At 49.8% G+C, this 22,127-nt stretch overlaps 1 protein-coding gene across 2 annotated transcripts in view; it reads left to right on the top strand.

The window, feature by feature from the left end:
• Window positions 1–22,127, top strand: part of LIMK2 (LIM domain kinase 2) — a 105,166-nt gene that overhangs the window by 5,675 nt on the left and 77,364 nt on the right. The window contains exons 2-3 of one of the 2 annotated variants that reach the window (XM_044444409.1): window positions 6,512–6,611; window positions 17,781–17,855. In XM_044444409.1, the coding sequence (XP_044300344.1) occupies window positions 6,512–6,611; window positions 17,781–17,855 (175 nt within the window). The remainder of the gene's footprint in view (window positions 1–6,511; window positions 6,612–17,780; window positions 17,856–22,127) is intronic. The other variant, XM_044444410.1, reaches the window with a different exon arrangement.

Below are 22,127 nucleotides of genomic sequence, written 5' to 3'. Positions count from 1 at the left end.
CTTGCACTTATCCACATTGAACGCCATCCTGTTGTCTCCTGCCCACTTCCATAGTCTGTCCAGATCCTTTTGGATCTGGAGTACCTGTTCCTCAGTTGTGGCCACTGCTCCAGCTTTAGTGTCGTCTTCGAATTTGATCAGCAGACTGTTCACCCCTTCTTCCATGTCATTGATGAAAAGATTGAACAGGATTGGCCCCAGGACAGAGCCCTGGGGGACTCTGCTTGTCAATGGCTGCCATCCCAATGATTCCCCACTAATGGTTACCTTCTGCTTTCAGTCAGTCAACCATGCCCTAATGCACCGGACAGTGCTTTGGTGTATCCCAAAACTCCTCAGTTTCTCCACCAGGAGATCATGGGGCACTTTGTCAGAGGCCTTGCTGAAATTGAGGTAAACCACATCCACTGCATCCTCTCCGTCTAGCCACCTGGAAACCTTGTCGTAGAATTCCACAAGGTTTGTCTGGCAGGACCTGGTATTGCAGAAACTGTTGTGTGGTCGCCAGCCTCCCTTCCCTATCTAGCATCACTTGATCTCTCTCTATTATGAGCCCTTCCATTACCTTTCCCATAATGGACGTAAGGCTAACTGGTCTGTAATTCCCCATGTCCCCTCTACTATACTTTTTAAAAATTGGGACCACTGACGCCATCCTGCAGTCCTCATCCATTCTCCACAAGGCTTCAAAAATGGGGGCCAATGGGTACAAGAGGACCCCTGCCAACTCCTGAAGTACCCTTCGGTGTAACCCATCAGGGACTGGTGCCTTTGTAAAATCTAGTGCCCTGAGGAGCTCCTTGACTTTTAGGGAGTTGCCTCCAATCTGTGCCCCTCAATCCCTGGCCTTATCTGGTATCCCATGTAGATCTCCCCTGTCCTGCTTTGGAGAGAACACAAATCTCCCCTAATTACTGTGTTTCTCCCCCAAGGTATTCTCCTGGTCTGGTCTGTCAGGGCATTGTCTGGGGTCTTGAGTTGACTTGGAGGGTGATAACATATCCCCATTTTCAGGTATCTTGGCCCTGTCAAGACTGCCTCTACCAGATCCCCATCTGCACCACATTCTCTCTATGCATCCTATCCCTTCCCTGACATAATAACACTACGCCCCTCCCCTCTTTCCTTTCCTGTCCTTTCTAAACAGGTGATTCCCCTCTGTGTTTACATTCCAGTCTTACCTTTCATCCCCGAACGTTTCCGTGATCCCCACTAGGTTATACCCTCCTTATTCCCAGGAGAGCCTCAAGCCCTTCCTGCTTATTACCCATGCTCCTAGCATTGGTGTACATCCATCTCAGCTCCTTCCCACAGATCCCTTTCTCTGGGTCCCTGGCCTCTTTCTTCCTCCCATCTTCCCTAACACCAGCCCCCTCTTCGTAGGAGTCCTGCCAGCCCCTGCAGTACCTTTAACATCCTGGTCCCAAACCCCTGGTCCTTTCCACTCACTTGTCCATTCAGGACATGTTTCAGGGGGCTGAACCCCCCCCCCCCCAGCTCAGTTTAATGGATGAAGCTTGCTAGAGCATTTCCAAAGGACCTTTTCCCCATCCTCATGAGGTGCACCCTGTCCTTTGCTAGAAGACCATTGGCAAGGAACCGGGAGCTGTGGTTGAGAAACCCAAAATGATACTACACCCTGAGCCAATCGTTCACCTCAGTAACCCTCCTTTCCTTGGCTGGCCTAAATCCCTAGACCAGCAAGATAGAGAAAAGGCCACTTGGGTCTTTAGGTCCCTGAGTTTCTTTCTTTCCTTCTTTATTCAAAACATTTATAACCTGTCCTTTGCATAGCCTTAGGACATAGAAACATAGAAACAGAGCGAGTGAAAAGGGGCCTCCCAGGCCATCTTGCTTGCCCCCAGCTCCAGCCGACTCCGCTCATGACATGCCCACCATGTGCATGTCAGCATACAGCAATAAATAGGAACAGCGTACAGCAATAAATAAACATAAAATGCAATTAAAGTATTCAATAATAAATATTAAAACATTCAACTATAACAATTCAAATTAAAAGAAGAGAAAAAAGAAAAGAAAGAAAATGAGACTGTAAAATATTGTTATCTTATTAAAATTACTAATTTAATTATTAAAATGATGGGTAAATAAAAAGGTCTTTACTTGGTGCCAGAAAGAGTAGAAAGTTGGTGCCAGGTGGACCTCTGTGAGGAGCATATTCCATAATCTTGCCCAGATCTTCAAAGTCCCTAGTGATCCCCCCCATCTCCTGCCTGGCCATGTTGTTCGTCCCCATGTGGATCACCAGAAGTGGCTGCTCACCCCTCAAGGGAAGAAGATGCTCTACTCTGCCTGTCACATGCCAAATGCGTGTGCCTGGCTGGCAGCAGACCTCCCTCACCTCAAGGTCAGGGTGGCACACCACTGCCTCAGTGCCCCTTAGCAGGGAGTCCCCATCAACAATCACCAGCTGCCATCTCTTCCCAATGGCAGTAGATGGCCATGCCTTGGCTCTCGCCTCTCCTGCAGCAGTCCCCTGGCCACATCTGGCCCCAGGCTGGCAACCCCGGACAGGTCAGTCCCCCACGTCCTCCTCATCCCCAGCCTCCCCAAGCAGAGAAAACCTCTTTCCCAGCTCCAGGTTCGTGCCAGGAGACAGAGGAGGCTGTGCTGGCCTCCTCATCCTGTGGGTGACATGCCTCCATGTCTCCCCAGCTGTTTCTCCCTCTGCCCCTCCCTCAAGCTTCTGTCCGGAGCGGGGCTGCTCCCAAGCGGTCTGGAGAGCATTCTCAGCCCTCAGACTCCTCACCTCCTCCTCTAGGAGGGACATCAGCTTGCATCTGGCACAAGTGTCCCTCTCTTGATGGAGAAGGGCAAATATGTCACAGGTGTCAGAGCAGACAGCAACACCTGTGATTCCCATCATGGCCATTTCCTGGCCTGACATCGGCCACCCCTCGCAGTCCCTACCTCCTTCCCCTGCCCTGTCTGTCCCCCGCCTTGTCTGTCCTACACTAACCTTCCCTGAGTTTACTCTCCCAGTTCTCCCAGACAGAGTAATAATGACAAGCATTTATAAAAAACAAAAACAAACAATGACCTGGGGAAGAGAGTCCCCAGGTAGCCTGGACAGCAGCTAAGGGATGCTGACAAGGGACGAGGTCCTTGTTGTGTAGCCTTTAACGCTTGGCCGTTGGCACCACCAAGAGCTGCGTGTGGCTTTATAAGCCTCAGAGGCTGCTGGCCCTGCCTTCAGCTTCCTCCTGGGTCTCTCTGGCCCTGCCTCCCTTCCTCTCTGCTGCTCCTGCCCCCACCCCTGATCCTCTGCCCAACTCCTACCTTTCCTTTGCCAGTTCAATGGACACCCTCTGCATACTCTCCCAGCCTCTGCTGCTCTACCAAGAGCCAAAAGAAGGCAAAAACCGCACAGCATGGTATCCTACCTTTGGTCCTGGACTCAGACAGGCAAATGGTTCTGTGCATGAGTGGTTACCACCCTCCTCCATCTTTCTTCCTAATGGGGGCTGTTTTCTGTGGCAGCTTGTTTTCTGGGTTCATATGTGGAAACAAGCCCTGATAAAGCATGGAAAGCGTAGCACAGACTGTTGTTTCTCTGTGAGGTTCCACAGAGACCATTCTTGCCACGCTTCACCATAGTTGCCATGCTTGGGCATAATGTCAAGCCATGCCACTTCAGTTTCCATCATGGTTCATCAGTATGTCTTAACCTGGCCATTCAGAGGGCACCCAGTTGGGGAAGAGTCCACCAGGAATAGCAATCCACACATTTTGACTAGCTATGGGAATCTGCCCAAATTTGTGCTTTGAAGATGCAAATTTGAGATATGGAGAGGAACAAGGTTCTGACTTTACTATAAATGATGCCCCCGTGACCTCTTGAGGATTATTACTTCCTGAGCACCTCTAATGGCTTTCCTGACAGCCGCATCAAGCTGATTACTTGATCACAGAAATGCTTGTTCCTGGCCCCCATATCTGGGGACCTCCCCTTCTGAATGCCCCTTTGGACCTGTGGTATGATGCTTCTGCCACAGGAAGTGTGTGTGTGGAGGGGGCTGCTACCTTTAAGGCTTTAGAAGAGGATCTGTCCCATCCAGGGGAGATGCAGTGATCAGTTGCTACTGACCATGATGGAACCTTCTGCTTCAGAGACAGTACACCCCTGGATCAGCTTGATTCTTTCTCATCTGGAGACACCAGAATGGGGAAGGACTCTTGCCCTCCTGTCTTGTTTGTGGGCTTTCCAGGGACATCTGGGCAGCCACTGAAGGAACAGAGCAGGAGGCTAGCTTAGCTGGACATTTAGGACATTCCTTTTCAAATTCTAGCCAGCAGTTTCACTGCAGTGGACTTGGTTGCAGTTTCAAACACTTGCATTGCTTTGCATTGCTTTGTCACTGAAAAAACCTTATTCTGAGGGAGTCTTGCTGCTGCTGTCACTGTTATATCTCAAGTATTGAGTGGTGAAGGGGGTGCTTTCCTTGTTTTGGGTAAGCACAGCATCATGACTGAAGTGTTACGCTATTAGGTGGATCCAAAATTGGCTGCTAAATCGGACACACAGAGACCTCATCAATGGCACCTTCTCAAATTGAATGGAGGTAATGAGTGGGGTGCCGCAGGGTTCAGTCCTGGGCCCAGTGCTCTTCAACAGCTTTATTCATGATTTAGATGAGGAAGTACAAGGAATGCTAATCAGATTTGCAGATGATACAAAACTAGGTGGAATAGCAAACACCCTAGAAACAGAATGAAGGGTGATTTTGATGAACAGTGGGCTGAAGGCAACATAATGAGATTCAGTAATGACAAATGCCAAGTCCTCCACCTAGGAAAAAGAAATCAAAGACATCAATACAAGATGAGGAATACATGGCTCAACAGAACTGAACAAGAAAAAGATCTTGGAGTAATTGTGGACAACAGGCTAAACATGAGCCAACAATGCGATGCAGCCGCCAAAAGAGCAAATGCTCTTTTGGGATGTATTAACAGAAGTATTACTTCCAAATCACGAGAAGTAGTAGTTCCTCTATACTCCTAACTGGTCAGACTGCAGCTGGATTATTGTGTCTAGTTCTGGGCACCAAGATTTAAGAAAGAGCTGCCCCGAGGCTTTGTTGCGATGGGGGCGGCATAGAAATGTTTTAAATAGATAAATAAAATAAGATGCAGATAATTTCATGCATCTATGGAATGCGCTCCCGAGAGAGGTCCGCCTGGCACCGTCGTTATTTGTTTTTCGGCGCCAGGCTAAGACCTTTTTATTTAAACAATATTTAAACAATGTTTAATATTATCTATAGGTTTTAACTTCCAGCCAGAATGAATCGGGGGTTTTAATTTGTGTAATTTGTATTTTTTGTATTTGTATTGGGCACTGTGTTGTCTATTTATGTTTATTTATGTAAGCCGTCCCGAGGCGTTAAGCGATGGGACTGCATATAAAAACTTCAAACAAACAAACAAATTAGAAGGGGTCCAGCGGGAGGCAACAAAAATGATCCGGGGTTTGGAAACACTGCCCTGTGAGGAGAGATTGAACTGGGCATGTTCAGCCTTGAGAAGAGAAGACTGAGAGGGGACATGTTATCCCTCTAGAACAGGGGTGGGCAATTAATTTTCCTATGGGGCCACATGAGAAACTTTGACAGTTGTTAAGGACCGGACCAATACACTTATAGCTCTGCTCAATATATATCTCTATAAAAACAGTAAATGAAACATTACAATGATGCAATGAAAATGTGGAGCACAGAACAACACTATTTAATGAATATTCACAAAAACATTAACATTAACATTACATGAAAAGCAATAAATTCAATTCAGTTTAGCAGATCCTTCAAAATAAAAGCAGTGCAGTTGTATTGCTTGCATCTATATTATGACAATATATATTTGCATTGACTTTTAATTTGCCAGTGACCTCATGCGGGCCAGTCAGGGTCAGCCATTGGGCCGGATGTGGCCCGCGGGCCGTACAATGCCCAGGTCTGTTCTAGAAGTACCTCAAAGGCTGTCACAAAGAGGAAGGTCAAGATCTCTACTTACTAATGCCAGAGTGTAGGACACAGAATAATCAATTCGAGTTGTGACAACTCAGATTCAGGCTGGACATCAGGAAAAGCCTCCTCACTGTCAGAGCAATGTGACAGTGGAACCAGCTGCCTGGAGAGGTGGTGGCTCTCCCACAGTGGAGACATTCAAGGCAAAACTGGGCAGCCTTCTGAGTGGGATGGTGTAACGTGGTGTCCTGCAAGTGCAGGGGACTGGACTTAATGGCCTTCATGGCCCCTTCCAACTCTACTATTATATGATTCTATGACTGGGACTAAGAAGCGCTGGATTCTTGTCCCCAACTGGTTATAAATTGGTTATATATTGGGTGGCTTTGGGCCAGTCACTGACTTTCAGCCTAACCTACCTCACAGGGTTGTTGTTGTAAGGATAAAATAGCGAGGAGCAGAAAAAGTGTGTAAGCTGTCTTGGGTAAGAAATACTAAAACCTCTTTGTGCTTATGTGTAGGTGAAGAGGAATGGAGATGCCTGGGATGTGGGGACAGGATTGCCACTGGGCAGCGCCTCTACAGGACAGTTAATGAAGCTTGGCACACATCCTGCTTCCGGTAGGTAAACAAACCCTGTTGCCTCGCTTCTTTTGGTGACAGAGGACCTACCAACTCGGAATGGGTGGCTGCAGGAAGGGAGCTGGCTGCTGAAGGGGTCTGAGGGGCCTGTCTTCTCTTGCTTTCACCACTAGGTAAAACACTTCCTTTTAAATTGACTTTTAAGATATGGTCCATTGTGTTCTGGAGATTCATTTTACTTGCCCTGTTTTTATTTACATGGATTTATATTTTATGTTTTAAATTCGTTGTCTTATCTTATTGTGTTGGTTATATTGCATTTCTGTCTTGTCTTATTGTAAGCTGCCTTGATTAGTTTAATATTTTAAACTGTCTTCCAATGAAAAATAAAGTAAATGTAAATTCACCGATCTACAACAGGATAGACACTGGATTGACGAAGCTGCTTCTTGCTAGCCTAGAGAGTAGCGATGATGTGGCGTTTGTTCTCCATTCCTGCCGTAATGTTCTTTTTCATTTCTAGCAGCCTCCTGCAATTCTGCTTTCTATGGCAAGTGTTCTCTTGCCCTAATTGAAGGGTGATGGAGATAAGAGGAGGTATAGGTTCCTCTTTAGCTTGTAGACGTGAAGTAGAAAAATATGAAAAATTAACTGTCATAGCTCTGTCCTTCCTGCCCCTACCCTTTTTGTACCAAACACAAACACAATCTGAAATGGGTTGACTCTCGTCACATTTAGAACAGCTCAGCAGGAATGCCGTGGGCAGGACATTTCTGAGGACGTCCATTCGCAGCATTGCCATAAATCGGAGATGACTTGATGACACATAACAGAAACAACAAAGTGTATGTAGCAGGGTTAGCAACCTGCCTGCTGCTGCTGATCCCCCCCCCCACACACACACACACACTCACTCACACACGCAATCTTGCTATGCAGCCAGTACCTGCTGAGGAACAGTTTGCTTCTCCCATTCTACCCCCGCCCCCAACTGATTCTAGCTTCTGCTTAGAGATACCTTTTGCGCCCTGGGGAGAGATCAGCATTTCTACGGTTGGGGTGTGTCTCCTGGGAACTGCTGCCAAGTAGCAGCACCTCTGTGTCCCCATGAGCCGTGTGTAATGAGCAGCTTGCATGTGGAGGTTTGTTTTGCTGAGCAGTCAAGAGCCAAGCTGCTCGTGACCTTGGTGGACCTGTGCGTCAGGATCAGGAGGCCACTGAATTTCTGCTGGAGGCTACAGTCCGACATGTCCGAAGGCACAGATCTCTTCGGAAGACTGCGGTAGACTGCATTGTGGGCGGGTCAGTGGTAAAGCCCTGTCTGGGTGGGTAAGAGCAGGAACTGAACTTTGCTCCTGCATCTGCCAATGTTTCTAGCAGCAGCCTTTCACCTGGTGGGGCTCTGTGACCAGAAGGCAGTCCTGCCTGGGGAACAGTGACTCTGGCAAATCAGGTGGTAAGCATAGGATGCGGTTCACTTCCCCTCCCACCACCACTCCACACCATCATGCGCACTCTGCACATGGCCTGCCTTGCGCTTTCTGTTTGCCCGGGCTGGATTGTGCTCTGGGATGTCTGGGTTCCAGCTGTTGTATTCCTGGTTGGAGGTCTAGTCGGTTGGAGGCCTTTTCAGCTACAACCTGGGTGTTTCAGTTGAGATGTTTCCAGTTCTCCAGCTCCATATGTCCTGGGGAAGGGCTGTCTTGCTGGGATGCTTTTATAATCATGTTAATTGACCTTAATCGCTCACTTGAAAAGGACAGCTTCTTGGCACATAAACTCTTCTCTTTCCTTAAGTAAATAGGTTCTGAAGCGGTGGGGTGGGGGGTGCCATGTGATTCCAGGCAGTCCTTCTGAGCTCTTCCTGTGGTGCTCAGAAGGGCTTGGCCCTTGCTCTACTTTCCCCTGCACTTGGGCTTCCCCTCATAGCAGAGAGGCAAAGCACCAGGCCTGTGCCTATCCTGGGCACATCAAGGCCTGGCACAGAGGAATGGTGCTGCCGCCAGACAAATCAGCCACCCTGGACAATGTACAGAGCAGGCTTCTGGAGTACACATCTGCTAGTTTCTCCTGCTCTTCTCTTTTCTATGTCAGAGTCCCCAAATCTTCCATCGTTGCCACGCATGTTGCAGCAGAGTGGCTCAGACAGCAAAGATTTCCACTGCCTAGGGAATTTTAGCCAGTGCCATTCTGCATAAGAATATAATTCCACCAGGGTTGAGTCATTGCTCATTGTTGCTGTTTTGTCTTATAGGGCTGGCTAGGAAAGCATCTGCAGCTTGAATAAGAGGGGTGGTCTTCCACTAAGCAGCAATTAATGCATTTCATTTAGACATTAAATTGGGTCTTTTAGGAGCCTTTCTCCAGTTTTTCACGCACAGTCAGTTTCATCTGAGTGGCAGTAGTGTCACGCGGGTGGTGCTGCAGGGGTCCCCCCATCACAGTCTGATGCACGCAAGCGCAGACCAAGGAAGCTCACTGCCTCTGCCACAGCATGGCAGGAAAGAAGGAAGGGGTGAACTGAGTGGTCTTGCTGGTGTTCCTCACTTACTTCTAAAAAGTTCAGAATATCTACTCTTCTATCTGGAGTTAGGCAGTAGGAGAGTGTCGAGTGAGGATGCAAGCAGAGGTAGCTGGAAAGGGGACTCAGTGGTGCTTATGTAGCCACGTGTAACCCAAGCACTTGCAAAAGCAGAGCATGCATTGCTGCAAGAAGGTTCTTCGCCGTGGCCGCTGTGCATCACACATATGGGTGCTGCGCCTGCACAGTGCCTGTAGCTGGGAAGATTTAAAAGCTTAACGGTTTTGGTGGGAACTCTGCACCGCGCCCCACAGTATAAGAAGGCGGAGTGCCTGCCATTTCCTCAGTCTTCTTGTGACTGCCGTTCGCTGTGCCTTGAGCCTTTCATTTCTCAGTTTGTAGCTATATTGTGTATCTTGTTCTCCCTTAAACCCTTGTTTCTCTTAGCTTCTTGTTAAGATTCCAAGTTATTACCCTCCCTGTTAGAAGTTTTCTTCACATTCCTTCCTCCCCTTTTTTCCCTGTTACCCCAACCCCCCCAAAAAAGTTTTTCTCTCTTACATTCTAAGTTTCACTATCTTCTCCTTTTCATTCTCGATGGCTCAACATGTGGCTTTCCGCAAGTGCTCTCAGTGCGGATCTAAGATGTCTCCTACTGATCCATACAACCTGTATCTTCTTTGTCTTGGAGAAGGACACAGGACTGATAAATGCGGCCATTGCCAGGCCTTTACAAAGCAGGTGCAGAAAAATCAAGAGAACTGCCTGTGCAAACTCTTATGAGACCAGGCCCTGCTTCAGTCTGATCAACTAGCAGGCCAATCCACTGCACAGCCCTCCTCTTTGGCTGCCGCTCCGCCCTGCCCATTGGCTGATGGTGCTACTCTGACGGAGGGTAAGCGCTCCTCTAAATCTCCAAACAAACAAAAGGAGCAGAGGAAGCACAGTGGACCGGGCAAGTCCTCAGGCCACAAGAAGCCTAAGAAGGACAAGGCGGACAAGATGTCGCATAAATCTAAGAAAACTGATCAACCCCAACACTGTGATTCAGGTTCGTCTGCTCCGTTGGCCCCAATGGCCGCTTCGGTACCAAGACCAACCGGACTGGCTCTCCAGCTGGCGATGCAGGTGACTCCACCTGGGTCCCCGCGACAGGTTGTCCCTTCCGTCCTATCTTCGCCTGAACACCAGGAGGCAGCCATGTTGGGATCTACCTCTGATGGAGAGATCCGGGTCTCTCCTCAGATGGCTCCTCCGATGGCGCCCACACCGCAACCATCGCTGGAGGCTTTCCCGAGGGTCCCTCCTCAGCAGGTGCGATAGCAGCAACGTGCCTCGACCCGTCCCTCTGGAGAACGGGTGCAAGTGCCCCATGGATTGGCCCATCGTGAACCATGGGACGACTGTGCACCGTATGGGTACTGCCCCTCGGTGTGCAACCGTACCCTCTCTCCGGTCCCAAGGGATGTTCCATCGATGTCCGGCGCAGCTCAGTCCAGGCGCCCGTCTTCGCCGTCCGACTCCTCCTCTAGTCCTCCGCTCCTTTATGACTCTGAGTCAGAAGACTCGGAAGTAGTGTCCACTTCACTGGATGTGGTGATCACCACTCAAGGTCCCAGCTTACTGGAGGAGTCACACTCGATGTTTGGGGAACTGATGGCGAGATTGACGAGGTTATTGGAGATTGAAGCCCAGCACTGCTTCAGTCCCAGTACCGATAAGTTTTACAACATCGTCAAAAGTGAACAGTCAGCCGTCATCATTTTGCCACTTCTCACCATGCTTCAGAAGGTTATGATGGAACCGTGGAAACATAGAAACAGAGCGAGTCAGAAGGGGTCTCCTGGGCCATCTAGTCTGACGCCTGGCTCCAGCCGGCTCCGCTCACGACATGCCCACCATGTGCACGTCCAGCCTATCCTTGAACACCCCACTGATGGGGCCTCAACCACCTCCCGTGGAAGCCCATTCCACACCCTCGGGGTCCTGACTGTCAGGAAGTGCTTCCTGGCACCCAAATGGAACCTTGGCTCCCTGAGCTTTGCTCCGTTGGAGCGCGTCCTGCCTTCCTCTGCAGGGGAGAACAGGTCTCTACCCATCTCCATGTGACATCCCCTCACATACCTGTATGTCGCCAACATATCCCCTCTGAGTCTCCTCTTCTCCAGGCTGAAGAGGCCCAGTTCCCTCAGTCTTGCCTCATACCCCATCCCCTGCAAACTGGCCACCAACCTTGTGGCCCTACGCTGCACTGACTAACCTGACTATATCCCTCCTGTAATGAGGGGCCCAAAACTAAGCACAATACTCCAGTTACGGGCGCACCAGAGTCGTATAGATTGGTAATAATACGTCTCTTGATCTAGTAGCCACACTTCTGGCTATGCAACCAAGGGTGGCGTTCGCCCTCTTGACCACCACTTCACACTGCTGACTCATGTTTAGCCTGCAGTCAACCAGTACCCTGAGGTCCCTTTCACAAGTGCTGCTCTCCAGCCGCTTGTCCCCTAACCTGCATTTATGACACCCATTCCTATGCCCCAAGTGCAAGACCTTGCACTTATCCACATTGAACGCCATCCTGTTGTCTCCTGCCCACTTCCATAGTCTGTCCAGATCCTTTTGGATCTGGCATACCTGCTCCTCAGTTGTGGCCACTGCTCCAGTTTTAGTGTCATCTGCGAATTTGATCAGCAGACTGTTCACCCCTTTTTCCATGTCATTTATGAAAAGATTAAACAGGATTGGCCCCAGGACAGAGCCCTGGGGGACCCCGCTCGTCACTGGCCGCCATCCCGATGATTTCCCACTAATGGTTACCCTCTGCTTTCGGTCAGTCAACCATGCCCTAATCCATCGGACAGTGCTTTGGTGTATCCCCAAACTCCTCAGTTTCTCCACCAGGATATCATGGGACATTTTGTTAAAGGCCTTGCTGAAATCCAGGTGCACCACATCCACTGCATCCCCTTCATCTAGCCATCTTGAAACCTTGTCATAGAATTCCACAAGGTTTGTCTGGCAGGACCTGTTTTTGCGGAAGCTGTGTTGTGTGACTGCCAGCCTCCCTTCCCTATCTAGCATCACTAGATCTCTCTCTAATATGAGCCTTTCCACTGTTTTTCCTACAATGGACGTAAGGCTAACAGGTCAATAATTCCCCATGTCCCTTCTACTACCCTTTTCGAAAATTGGGACCACTGATGCCACCCTCCAGTCCTCTGGAACTTCACCCGTTCTCCACGAGGCCTCAGAAATGGAGGCCAGCGGGTGTGAGAGGACCCCTGCCAACTCTGTAAGTACTCTCGGGTGTAACCTGTCAGGGCCTGGCACCTTCGTAATGTCCAATGCCCTGAGGAGCCCCTCGACTTCAAGGGGGGTGACTCTAATCTGTGCCCCTAAGTCCCGAGCCTCATCTAATCTCCTATGCGGATATCCCCCGTCCTGCTTTGGGGAAAACACAGAGGCAAAATAGTCATTTAGCATCTGTGCCTGTTCCCTCTTATCAGTCACTGGATCTCTTTCGTCCTTATTTAGGGGTCCCACTACTTGTCTGCCCTTCTTCTTCCTATTTACATGCTGAAAGAAGCCCTTTTTGTTGCTCTTGACATTCTTGGCAAGTCTCAGCTCGTAATCAGCCTTAGCCTTGCGAAGAATTCTTTTGCAACAGGCCTCCTCCTCCTGGTATACCCTTTTGTCTATTTGCCCCAGTACCCATTTCTCACGGAGGTTCCTCTTGCATCTAATCGCTCTAACCACCTCCTTTTGCATCCATGGCGGCACTCTCCTCCGCCTCCCTGCCTTTCTAACTAGAGGTATTGTCAAGGCTTGCGCCTCCAAAACCTCCTTTTGAGTGCCATTCACCCCTTGACTCCCTTGCCTTCCAGTAACCCATCCCAGGAGACTTTCCCCAGTCTGGCCTTCAGTTGGCCAAATTTGGCCCTCTTGAAGTCCCAGCTTCTAGTGCTCGACCTGCTGCACGTCCCCAGTCCCCTGATTTCAAAGCAAAGGATGGAATGATCACTTGCATCCAGAGCTCCCCTAATCTGCACTTCATCTATCAGTTCCTCCCTATTGTTCAAGACCAAGTCAAGGGTGTTTCCCCCCCTCGTCGCCTCTTGGACCCTCTTGTGTGAAAAACCCTCCCTCTATAGCTTCTAGGAAGCGACGTGACCTGGCTGTCACCGCCGTGTGAGTCTCCCAACTAATATCCAGGAGATTGAAATCTCCCATAATTACTGTGTCTCTCCCCCGAGATAGCCTTAGAATCTGGCCTGTCAGGACATCATCCAGGGTCTCAAGTTGACCTGGAGGACCATAACATACCCCCACTGTCAGGTCTCTTTCCCTGTCAAAACCCCTAAGTTCCACCCAGACTGCCTCTACTGAATCCCCATCTGTGCTGCATTCTATCGCACTGCATCCTATCCCTTCCCTGACATAAAAAGCCACGCCCCCACCTCTCTTTCCCTTCCTGTCCTTTCTAAAAGGGTGATACCCTTCTGTGTTCACATTCCAGACTTACCTTTCATCCCACCAAGTTTCTGTGATTCCCACCAGGTCATACCCTCCTATTCCCAGGAGAGCTTCAAGCTCTTCCTGCTTATTACCCATGCTTCTAGCATTGGTGTACATGCACCTCAACTCCTTCCCACCGCTTTCTTTCCTTGGAGTTCCCAGCCTCCTGCTTCCTTCCATCCTCCCCGATACCTGGCCCCTCTCTGTAGGAGTCCTGGAACTTCCCCAATCAGCCGCAGCCAACTTCATGACATTATGAATCCATGTATCGAGTTTGTGAACAGAATATTCCATTCTCCTGCGTCACCCGAGACCGAACTCGGGTGGAGTTGTCTCAAGGCCGCGAGTTGAGGGAATATACCACTCCTTACGATAAAGAAGGGTGAAAGATCAACATGTTGGCTTGCCATATTTATGCCGCCATAGGTCTCGGCCTTCGGATTTCCAATTATGATGCAACGCTGGCCCGCTACCAGTATTTTCTTATGCAAAAGCTGGAAAATATCGCAGTGTCGCTTCCGGAACAGCAGAGAGACCTGGCCCGGATTTTCACCAAAGAGGCAATGCAGGTGGCGGTCCAACAACTCTCCACGGCGAGACACCATGTTGATTGGGACTCGAGGGCCCTCGTTGGTGCTGTAGCCCTCTGTCGCCATGCCTGGCTCTGGAACTGCAACTTTCCAGATAACAAAGCACTGCATCGAGAACATGCCCTTTGATGGCTCGGGGCTGTTCAATGCTTGGACGGACCACAAGATGAAGACGATTCATGGATCGCGTGTGACAGCTCACTGGATGGAAGTCCCCAACCTGTTTCAAGGAAAGTGGTCTTGGTCCTGTCCATCGTACCTGTATCAACCCTATACACAGTTCTCTGACCGGCATCAGTTTCAGCCTCGTCAGCAGTGCTGAAAGCAATCACCACAGCGTTTTCAACAGAGCTGCCGATGACCAGATTCGGATAAACGCCAGCACTGATGGGCTGAGCAAGCCTCTTCTCATCTCCTGAACCCACCCTCCCCTCTTCCTTTTGGGGATTGACTGCAAAGTCGACTCCCCATTTGGGAGTTCATCAGATCTGATCAGTGGGTTTTATCCATCATGGGGCACGGTTACAGAATCGAGTTCGATACCATATCCCTATCTGGACAGATCCGATTTACACCTCAGTCATTGGTTCTCAAAGACAAAGTCCAACAGCTTCTTCGTAAGGGAGCGATCCAACAACTTACACACTCCGAAGGGTTACACGGTTTCTACTCAAGATATTTCATGGTTCCTAAACATGACGGTGGTCTTTGTCCGATATTGGACTTACGTGGTGCCAACAAATTCATCAAAACTAAACAGTTTTGGATGACCACCCTTCAAAACATTCTTCCATTGCTCAGGAGAGAGGATTGGTTCTCTTCTCTGGACTTAAAAGATGCTTATTTTCATATCAACATCCATCCATCTCACAGGCGTCTTCTTCAATTTATGGTCGGTTCTGACCAGTTTGAATATAACATTTTACCATTTGGACTGGCTACTGCTCCTCGGGTCTTTACTAAATGCATGGCCCCAGTGTGTGTGCATCTCCGGCTCCAGGGAATTCAAGTGTACCCTTACTTGGATGACCGGTTGATTGTCTCTTCATCTAGAGAAGGCCTTCGATCGTCGATTCGGACTACGTGTACCCTCTTAGATGATTTGGGACTGTGTATTAACCACGAAAAATTGTGCCTTGTTCCTTCACAGATCACTGATTTCATCGGAGCCCGTCTCGACTCTACAATGGCAAAGACTTTCCTTCCTCAAGGACGACAAGACAACCTTCGTGCATCCATTCGGTAAATCCACATGGACAGAACTGTTCCAGCACTATTGGTGCAGAAGCTCCTCGGACACATGGCCTCCACAGTCTCTATGGTCTCACATGTCAGATTACGGATGAGGCCTCTTCAGCTGTGGTTCAACGGCCTCTTCCAGCCTCAACGAGACTCACTTCACTGGCTCCTTCACCTCCTGACTTCCATTCTCCAGACCTTATCATGGTGGACTATACAGAGCAACCTGTGTGTCGGCATTCTGTTCCGCCCACCTCACCCAACACTGACTTTGTTCACTGATGCCTCCCTTACCAGGTGGGGAGCCCTGTGTGCTGGCCTCCGTACTCAAGGCATTTGGGACTATCATGAGACTGCCAAGCACATCAATTACCTGGAACTACTGGCAGTTTTCAAAGCCCTTCGGTCATTCGAGAGCACACTTTGGGGACAAATTGTTCATGTTGCCTCCAACAACATTGTATTCTATATAAACAAACAGGGCGGAACGAAGTCTGCCTCCCTGGCTCACCTGGCTATGGAACTGTGGGACTGGTGCATCCCGAGGGAAATTACCCTCCTCGCCCTTCACCTAGCCAGTACCAACAGCAAGGAGGCGGACGCACTCAGCAGACAGATGTCAGCGACCCATGAATGGGAATTAGATCGTCAGATCTGCCATCACCTCTTTCAGACTTGGGGCCCTCCAGACATAGATCTGTTTGCCACTCATGCGAACACAGTATGCAAGGCATACTGCTCCCGAGCGGGCATTGGCCCGGGGTGGCGGGGGGGGGCGCTCTAATGATCTCGTGGATGAACACGTTCTTTTATGCGTTCCTCCTGATACCACTTATTATGAGAACTCTTGCCAAGATCACCTTCAACAGGGCTCAGGGAATTCTTGTTACTCCCTGGTGGCCCCGCCAACCATGGTTTCCACATCTTCCTACACTCAATTTAACAGCCTGGCTCATTCGATGAGTCATAGTGCTCCTTCGATACCAACAGCTCCCGTGGTCCTGACGCCGACCCGACGGTGTCCAGACACTGCTGCTCGTTCTCCCTCGATACCAACAAATGCTCCATCAGATCTGAGTGCTCTGCATCCTGATATTCAGTTCATTCTCCTGTCTACGCTAAGACCTACAACCTGCCGCTCTTATGCGGCTAAATGGAGGCGCTTCACGTCTTTTGCTGAATCCAATAACGTTGTTGCTCACTCAGCCTCCATTGAAAATATTCTTCCATTTCTCCTGTCATTACACCAGACTGGACTGAAACCCTCATCCATCAAAGTTTACATTGCAGCAATTTCTCATTACCGTGGCCAGGTGCCAGGCTCATTGGCATTTTCTAATGTCCTCATTCGTCGATTCCTTAGAGGACTACAGACTCTTCAGCCACCGATTAGGCCAATATTCCGACTTGGAGCCTCTCTGTTGTTCTACAGGCGCTCACCAGGCCTCCTTTCGAGCCCTTGGCAACTACCGACTTGCGCCTCTTGTCCTGGAAGACTGCTTTTCTCGTCACGATCACGTCAGCTAGAAGGGCCAGTGAGCAACGTGCCTTTCTGTCCCTGTCAGAGTGCTGGGTTGGCATATGCCCCTGCAGCAGAAGTGAGGGAATACGTGCAGCTTGTGCGGAGTCAAAGTATGCTGGCTGTTTTTGAAAGGTCCTTGAAGCAAGAGTGTGGGGTTCTGTGCAAGCCCTGTTGAAAGCCAAAAGTAAATGTCCTCTACACTTGGGCCGAACTGCGGTCTTCTGTGGATTGGAAGTGCTCTTCCCGTCTGGGTGGGTGCTGCTTGGTGTGCAAATATGCATGTTCTTGAGTTGCACACAGCTTCAGACAGGAGTGAACGAAGGTGCTCTCTTACTTGCAGAGGAGTACTGCAGAACTGGTGTCTGCCTTCTGCTGGCAAACTTAGTCCAATAAGAGGTAAACCTTAGTGTTGCTGATTTCTAGGATCAAGCATCTCATCAGAATGACTCCAGCTTTCTTGTATTTAGTATATACATTTAAAAGCAAGTTTACTCATCTAAAAGCTGTCAAGGAGTTGCTAATTTAAGTTTGGAAGTGTTAACTTGCAGGGTAACTGTACTGATAATTATCTAAACACTTTAAGGAAAGCATATTGTGAAATATATTTCAAATATTTCTGTATTTCATTTGTGAAATTATGGTGGAAGAAAGATAGATAATCTTTGGAGACTTATCAGAAGTTGTTGATAATCTTCGCGGAAGTGACTCAGACTTGAAAGATCTGTGTTTAGCAAATGAATTTCTCTTCGAGGGTGAGTTTTAATCTCGGCTGCAGTGTTTATTTTTGACTGATGAAGTTTTATTTTCCTTAATTGCAGCTGTGTATACAATTCATGGGAGAAGATGATTTTTCACTGTTTGGTTTTCAGAACTCGCTTCAGAAGCAGAATGAGGTTTGATAAAATATTTCCTGTTTAGACAGTCTCCTGAATCTGTGACGTGCAGCTTGAGGGGAGAACTCTAAATAAAGTTCTTTAGCAAGAGTGTAGTTTTCTGGATGCCTTATATTTTTCAGATTAAAGAATTGCTGTCAGCCTAATCACATCAAGGGATGACAACTAATTTAGTTCTTGAGAACCAGCTCTGTGTGGGATCTTTTGGATCCCAGGAGGGGGGATCCTGTAGCCCATGACATCACATCCAGGCACAGTGGTGTGCTGGAAGTGTTAACACAACGTGCAAAGTGTCTGCCAGCCCTTCTGTTCAGGGCATGGAACCAGTAATGCCAAGGCTGCCATGGGAGCAGCAGAGGGCCACATAGGAAAAGGCAGTGCATTCCTAGATGCATGCTTACTGCGTGGCAGAGTCCGTTGCTTCTGGTGGTAAGGAGGACATAGTCCCTGTTTATGAAACAGATGGGCTGCATTATTTATTTAATTATTTATTAAAACATTTCTATGCTGCCCCTTGCCGAAGCCTCGGGGCGGCTCACAGCACAAATAAAATACATTAAATGCAAAAATAACAATATAAAATTAACAATATAAAATAAATAACAATATAAAAGAAGTTGCCCTGGCCAGATAAATAAGCAAATATTGTTAACAATTAAAATGACGTTTAAATAAAAAGGTCTTCGCCTGGCGCCGAAAAACAAATAACGACGGCGCCAGGCGGACCTCTCTGGGGAGCGCATTCCATAGATTGGGTGCCACCGCAGAGAAAGCCCTCCTCTGAGTACCTATCCTCCTAATTTCTTTCACGGAGGGTTCCCGGAGAAGGGCCTCTCCCGCAGATCTCAAGGGGCGGCCGGGCATATATGGACGTAAGCGCTCCTTCAGGTAACCAGGTCCCAAGCCGTTTAGGGCTTTATAGGTCATCACCAATACCTTGAATTGGGCCCGGACTTCAATGGGAAGCCAGTGAAGCTGACGGAGGACTGGAGTCATGTGAACATAAAGCCCAGTCCCCGTCAGTAGCCTGGCAGCTCTATTTTGAACCAACTGAAGTATCCGGACCGTCTTCAAGGGAAGCCCCACGTAAAGCGCGTTACAGAAGTCAAGGCAGGAAGTCACCAGTGCATGTGTCACCATCGCTAGGCAGTCGTACTCCAGGTAGGGGCGCAGCTGATTAATCAGCCGAAGCTGAAGGAAAGTGCTCCTCGCCGCCGCTGTCACGTGTGTTCGGTCAGATTCATCCCGTGATCTCCTCCACCTACGCTCTAGCCATCTCCCAACCTGCTTCATCGCCTGCAATTCAGGTGTATACCAAGGGGAAGAGCGGGCTCTGCCCGGTGGGAGAGGACGCTTAGGAGCGATTGTGTCCACAGCCCTGGTCATCTCCCTGTTCCACAGTTCGACCAGAGCCTCGACAGGAGCACCAGTCTTGTCAGCCGGAAACTCCCCCAGGGCCTTCAGGAATCCATCCGGATCCATCCGGCTCTGGGGGCAGACCCACACAATCGGGTCCGCACCCTTACAGAGGGAGAGGCTGCTCTCGAGCACAAACCTCACCAGAAAGTGATCTGACCATGACAGGGGAGTCAAACATAAATTCCTCACCCTCAGACCACCCTCTTCCTGCCTCGTCGAGAAAACCAGGTCCAGAGTGTGTCCATGTTCATGGGTCAGGCCGGAGACATGTTGAGACAGCCCCATGACCGTCATGGAGGCCATGAAGTCCTGAGCCGCCCCGGTCAGACCAGACTCGGCATGGAGATTGAAGTCCCCCAGGACCAACATCCTGGGGGTCCTCAACACCAGGTCCGAGACGGTCTCCGTCAGCCCAGGCAGGGAGACTGTTGGGCAGAAGGGTTCACAGTACACCAACAGAATCTCCAATCTGTCTCGGTTGCCCAACACCAAGTAGAGGCACTCCAGCCCTGGTCTTGAAGGGACCGGAAGTCCCATGAGAGAGATGGAGGCTCGGTAAACCAAAGCAACCCCCCCTCCCCTCCCCTCCGGGCGTGAACAGTGCTGAACCAGATACCCGGGCGGGCATAGTTGAGAGAGGGCAACATCCCCCCCCCCTCCCGCCCAGGTCTCCGTTATACAAGCCAGGTCGGCCCCCTCATCCACAATCAAGTCATGGATGAGGGAAGATTTATTATTGACCGACCTGGCATTGAGCAGCAGCACCGTCAGGCCCGAGGGGCAGTTGACAAGACTACCTGGCACCCTCTGGCTGGGGGCAAAACCAGAAGGAGGGATAGGTGTCAGCCATCTGTCCCTCCTCCTTCTACGTGGACACGTTAAGCCCCCACCGCTGTTACGTCCATTGCCCAAGACCACGCTAATGGCGGCGCCCGCGCGCTCCCCAGGAAACATAAACATCGACATGGCCAGGGACGACTCCATAAAAACAGATTAAAATAGAATAAAATTATAAAAGCAGTTAAAAACTCCCCCTTCCCTAACATTCAACGGCAGGCGGGCCAATTTCAACAAAAAGCCCCTGGCCAGCCCAGCCCCCCGCTCGGCCCCCGAACAGCTCCCAAACGGCGGCAACCGCCCTTCGGCCACCGCCCTTCGGCCGCCGGCCTCGGCTGCCGCCGGCGCTTTGAGGCCGCAGGGCGCTCCCGAAGCCCCGCCCTGTCCCGCACGCCTCTCACCCGTGCGGGGGGGCGCGGCAAGCCGGAACCGGTCCCGCGTCCTGGCCAGTGGTACTGGCCTCCATCGGCGGCGCGGCGCGGCAGCGTGCAGCTGTTGGTGCGCGAAGGTCCTTCCTGCAGCGCGGGGGAGGTTATTAAAAGGGCCCACTTGGATGCACATGTCACAGCAGGATTAAAATCTCATGTAAATGGAAGATCCTGCTAATAGAGAAGGTGCTGGTTCCATCAGTTTGGCTGCCTGTGTGTGTGTGTGTGTGTTGGGAGTGGGAAGCCAGGCGATCCAACTCCAGGTTCATGGAAAACTTTAACCGCTCCAGCTTGGTACCCTTTGCATGGCCACTGGTTGGAAATTGTGGGAGCTGTGGTCCGACACATCTAGAGGGCACCAGCTTGGGCAAGGCTGCTGCAGCTGCTCTTGTTGACCCCACAGTGCAAGGGCGTCTGCTTTTCACTGCCAAGCTGTTCTTGTCTGAAAAGGCAGCTAACACATCTGTGATTTAGATTCATCGTCCAGATGTTTCTCAAACAAATTGGCAGCAGATTTGAGGTGTCAGAGAGGGACAGGCAGATGTGACCCTTGGAGCAGAATATTACACATTTTCTGTACTAACTCCATTGAAAAGAATGAGCTCTTCGGACACAATGATACTTTTATGTAACCCCCATCAATGAATTTGATGGTTTCATATTTGCTGTTCATTTATTGATGCAACTCAAGAATAGAAGATAGCCTCTGTCCCTCTCCATAACATGAAAGTGTTCTCCAAAAATTTGTTATACCTCTATAGCAAGATCTTGTTTGAAAGGATTCTCTTCTTGTAATATATGCATATGTTCAAAGTAGTCCATATATATATATATAGGGACAAACTTACAGCCTATGGTTATGCTAGAAATCTGCCATTTAGAATTTATCTTAAAATGTTTTTAAGAGCTAGTTCTGCTAGAGAATGCAAAAATGTTGCGCTCGTGCGCGTGTACATACATGTGTGCACTTTCATCTTTTCTCCTATCTAAAGTCAGTTCTGTTACTACAATAGCCTCATGATGTGGGATATTTGTACGCAGCAAGGTCAAATCCATTGTAACCAACCAGTTATCTTTTACCTGTGCTAATACATGCTGCAGGAGATTGAAGAACTACCGTATTTTTTGCTCTATAAGACGCACTTGACCATAAGACGCACCTAGTTTTTAGAGGAGGGATCCACAGAAAGCTTCCTGATAATCACAGGCACATTCCCCATCACTTCCCCTTGGGCTTCATTAAAAGACAGGTTGCCATTTGAAAACACACACCGACCTGTGATTAACCTGCTCTCACCTGCGCCGGAGGAGGGGGGCGGAGCAGGGCGCGCCAAGTGCGTGCCGGCTAGGTGTGGTGCAGCCGGGCCAGCAGCATGCCGGCGGTGGTCTTCCAGGCGGTGGCGGCGGCAGGTCTTCCCGGGCGGTGGGGGTGAGCAGTCCATCTCTCCATGAGGCCTACAGGTTAAAGCCTGCGGCTCCTCCTCCTCCGCGGCAGGTCTTCCCGGGCGGTCGGGGTGAGCAGTCCATCTCTCCATGAGGCCTGCAGGTTAAAGCCTGCGGCTCCTCCTCCTCCGCGGCAGGTCTTCCC

The sequence above is a fragment of the Varanus komodoensis genome, unplaced genomic scaffold (assembly GCF_004798865.1).
Source record: "Varanus komodoensis strain SLA01 unplaced genomic scaffold, ASM479886v1 scaffold44_3, whole genome shotgun sequence".
Lineage (NCBI taxonomy): Eukaryota > Metazoa > Chordata > Lepidosauria > Squamata > Varanidae > Varanus > Varanus komodoensis.
This window is presented reverse-complemented; position numbering and strand designations above follow the sequence as displayed.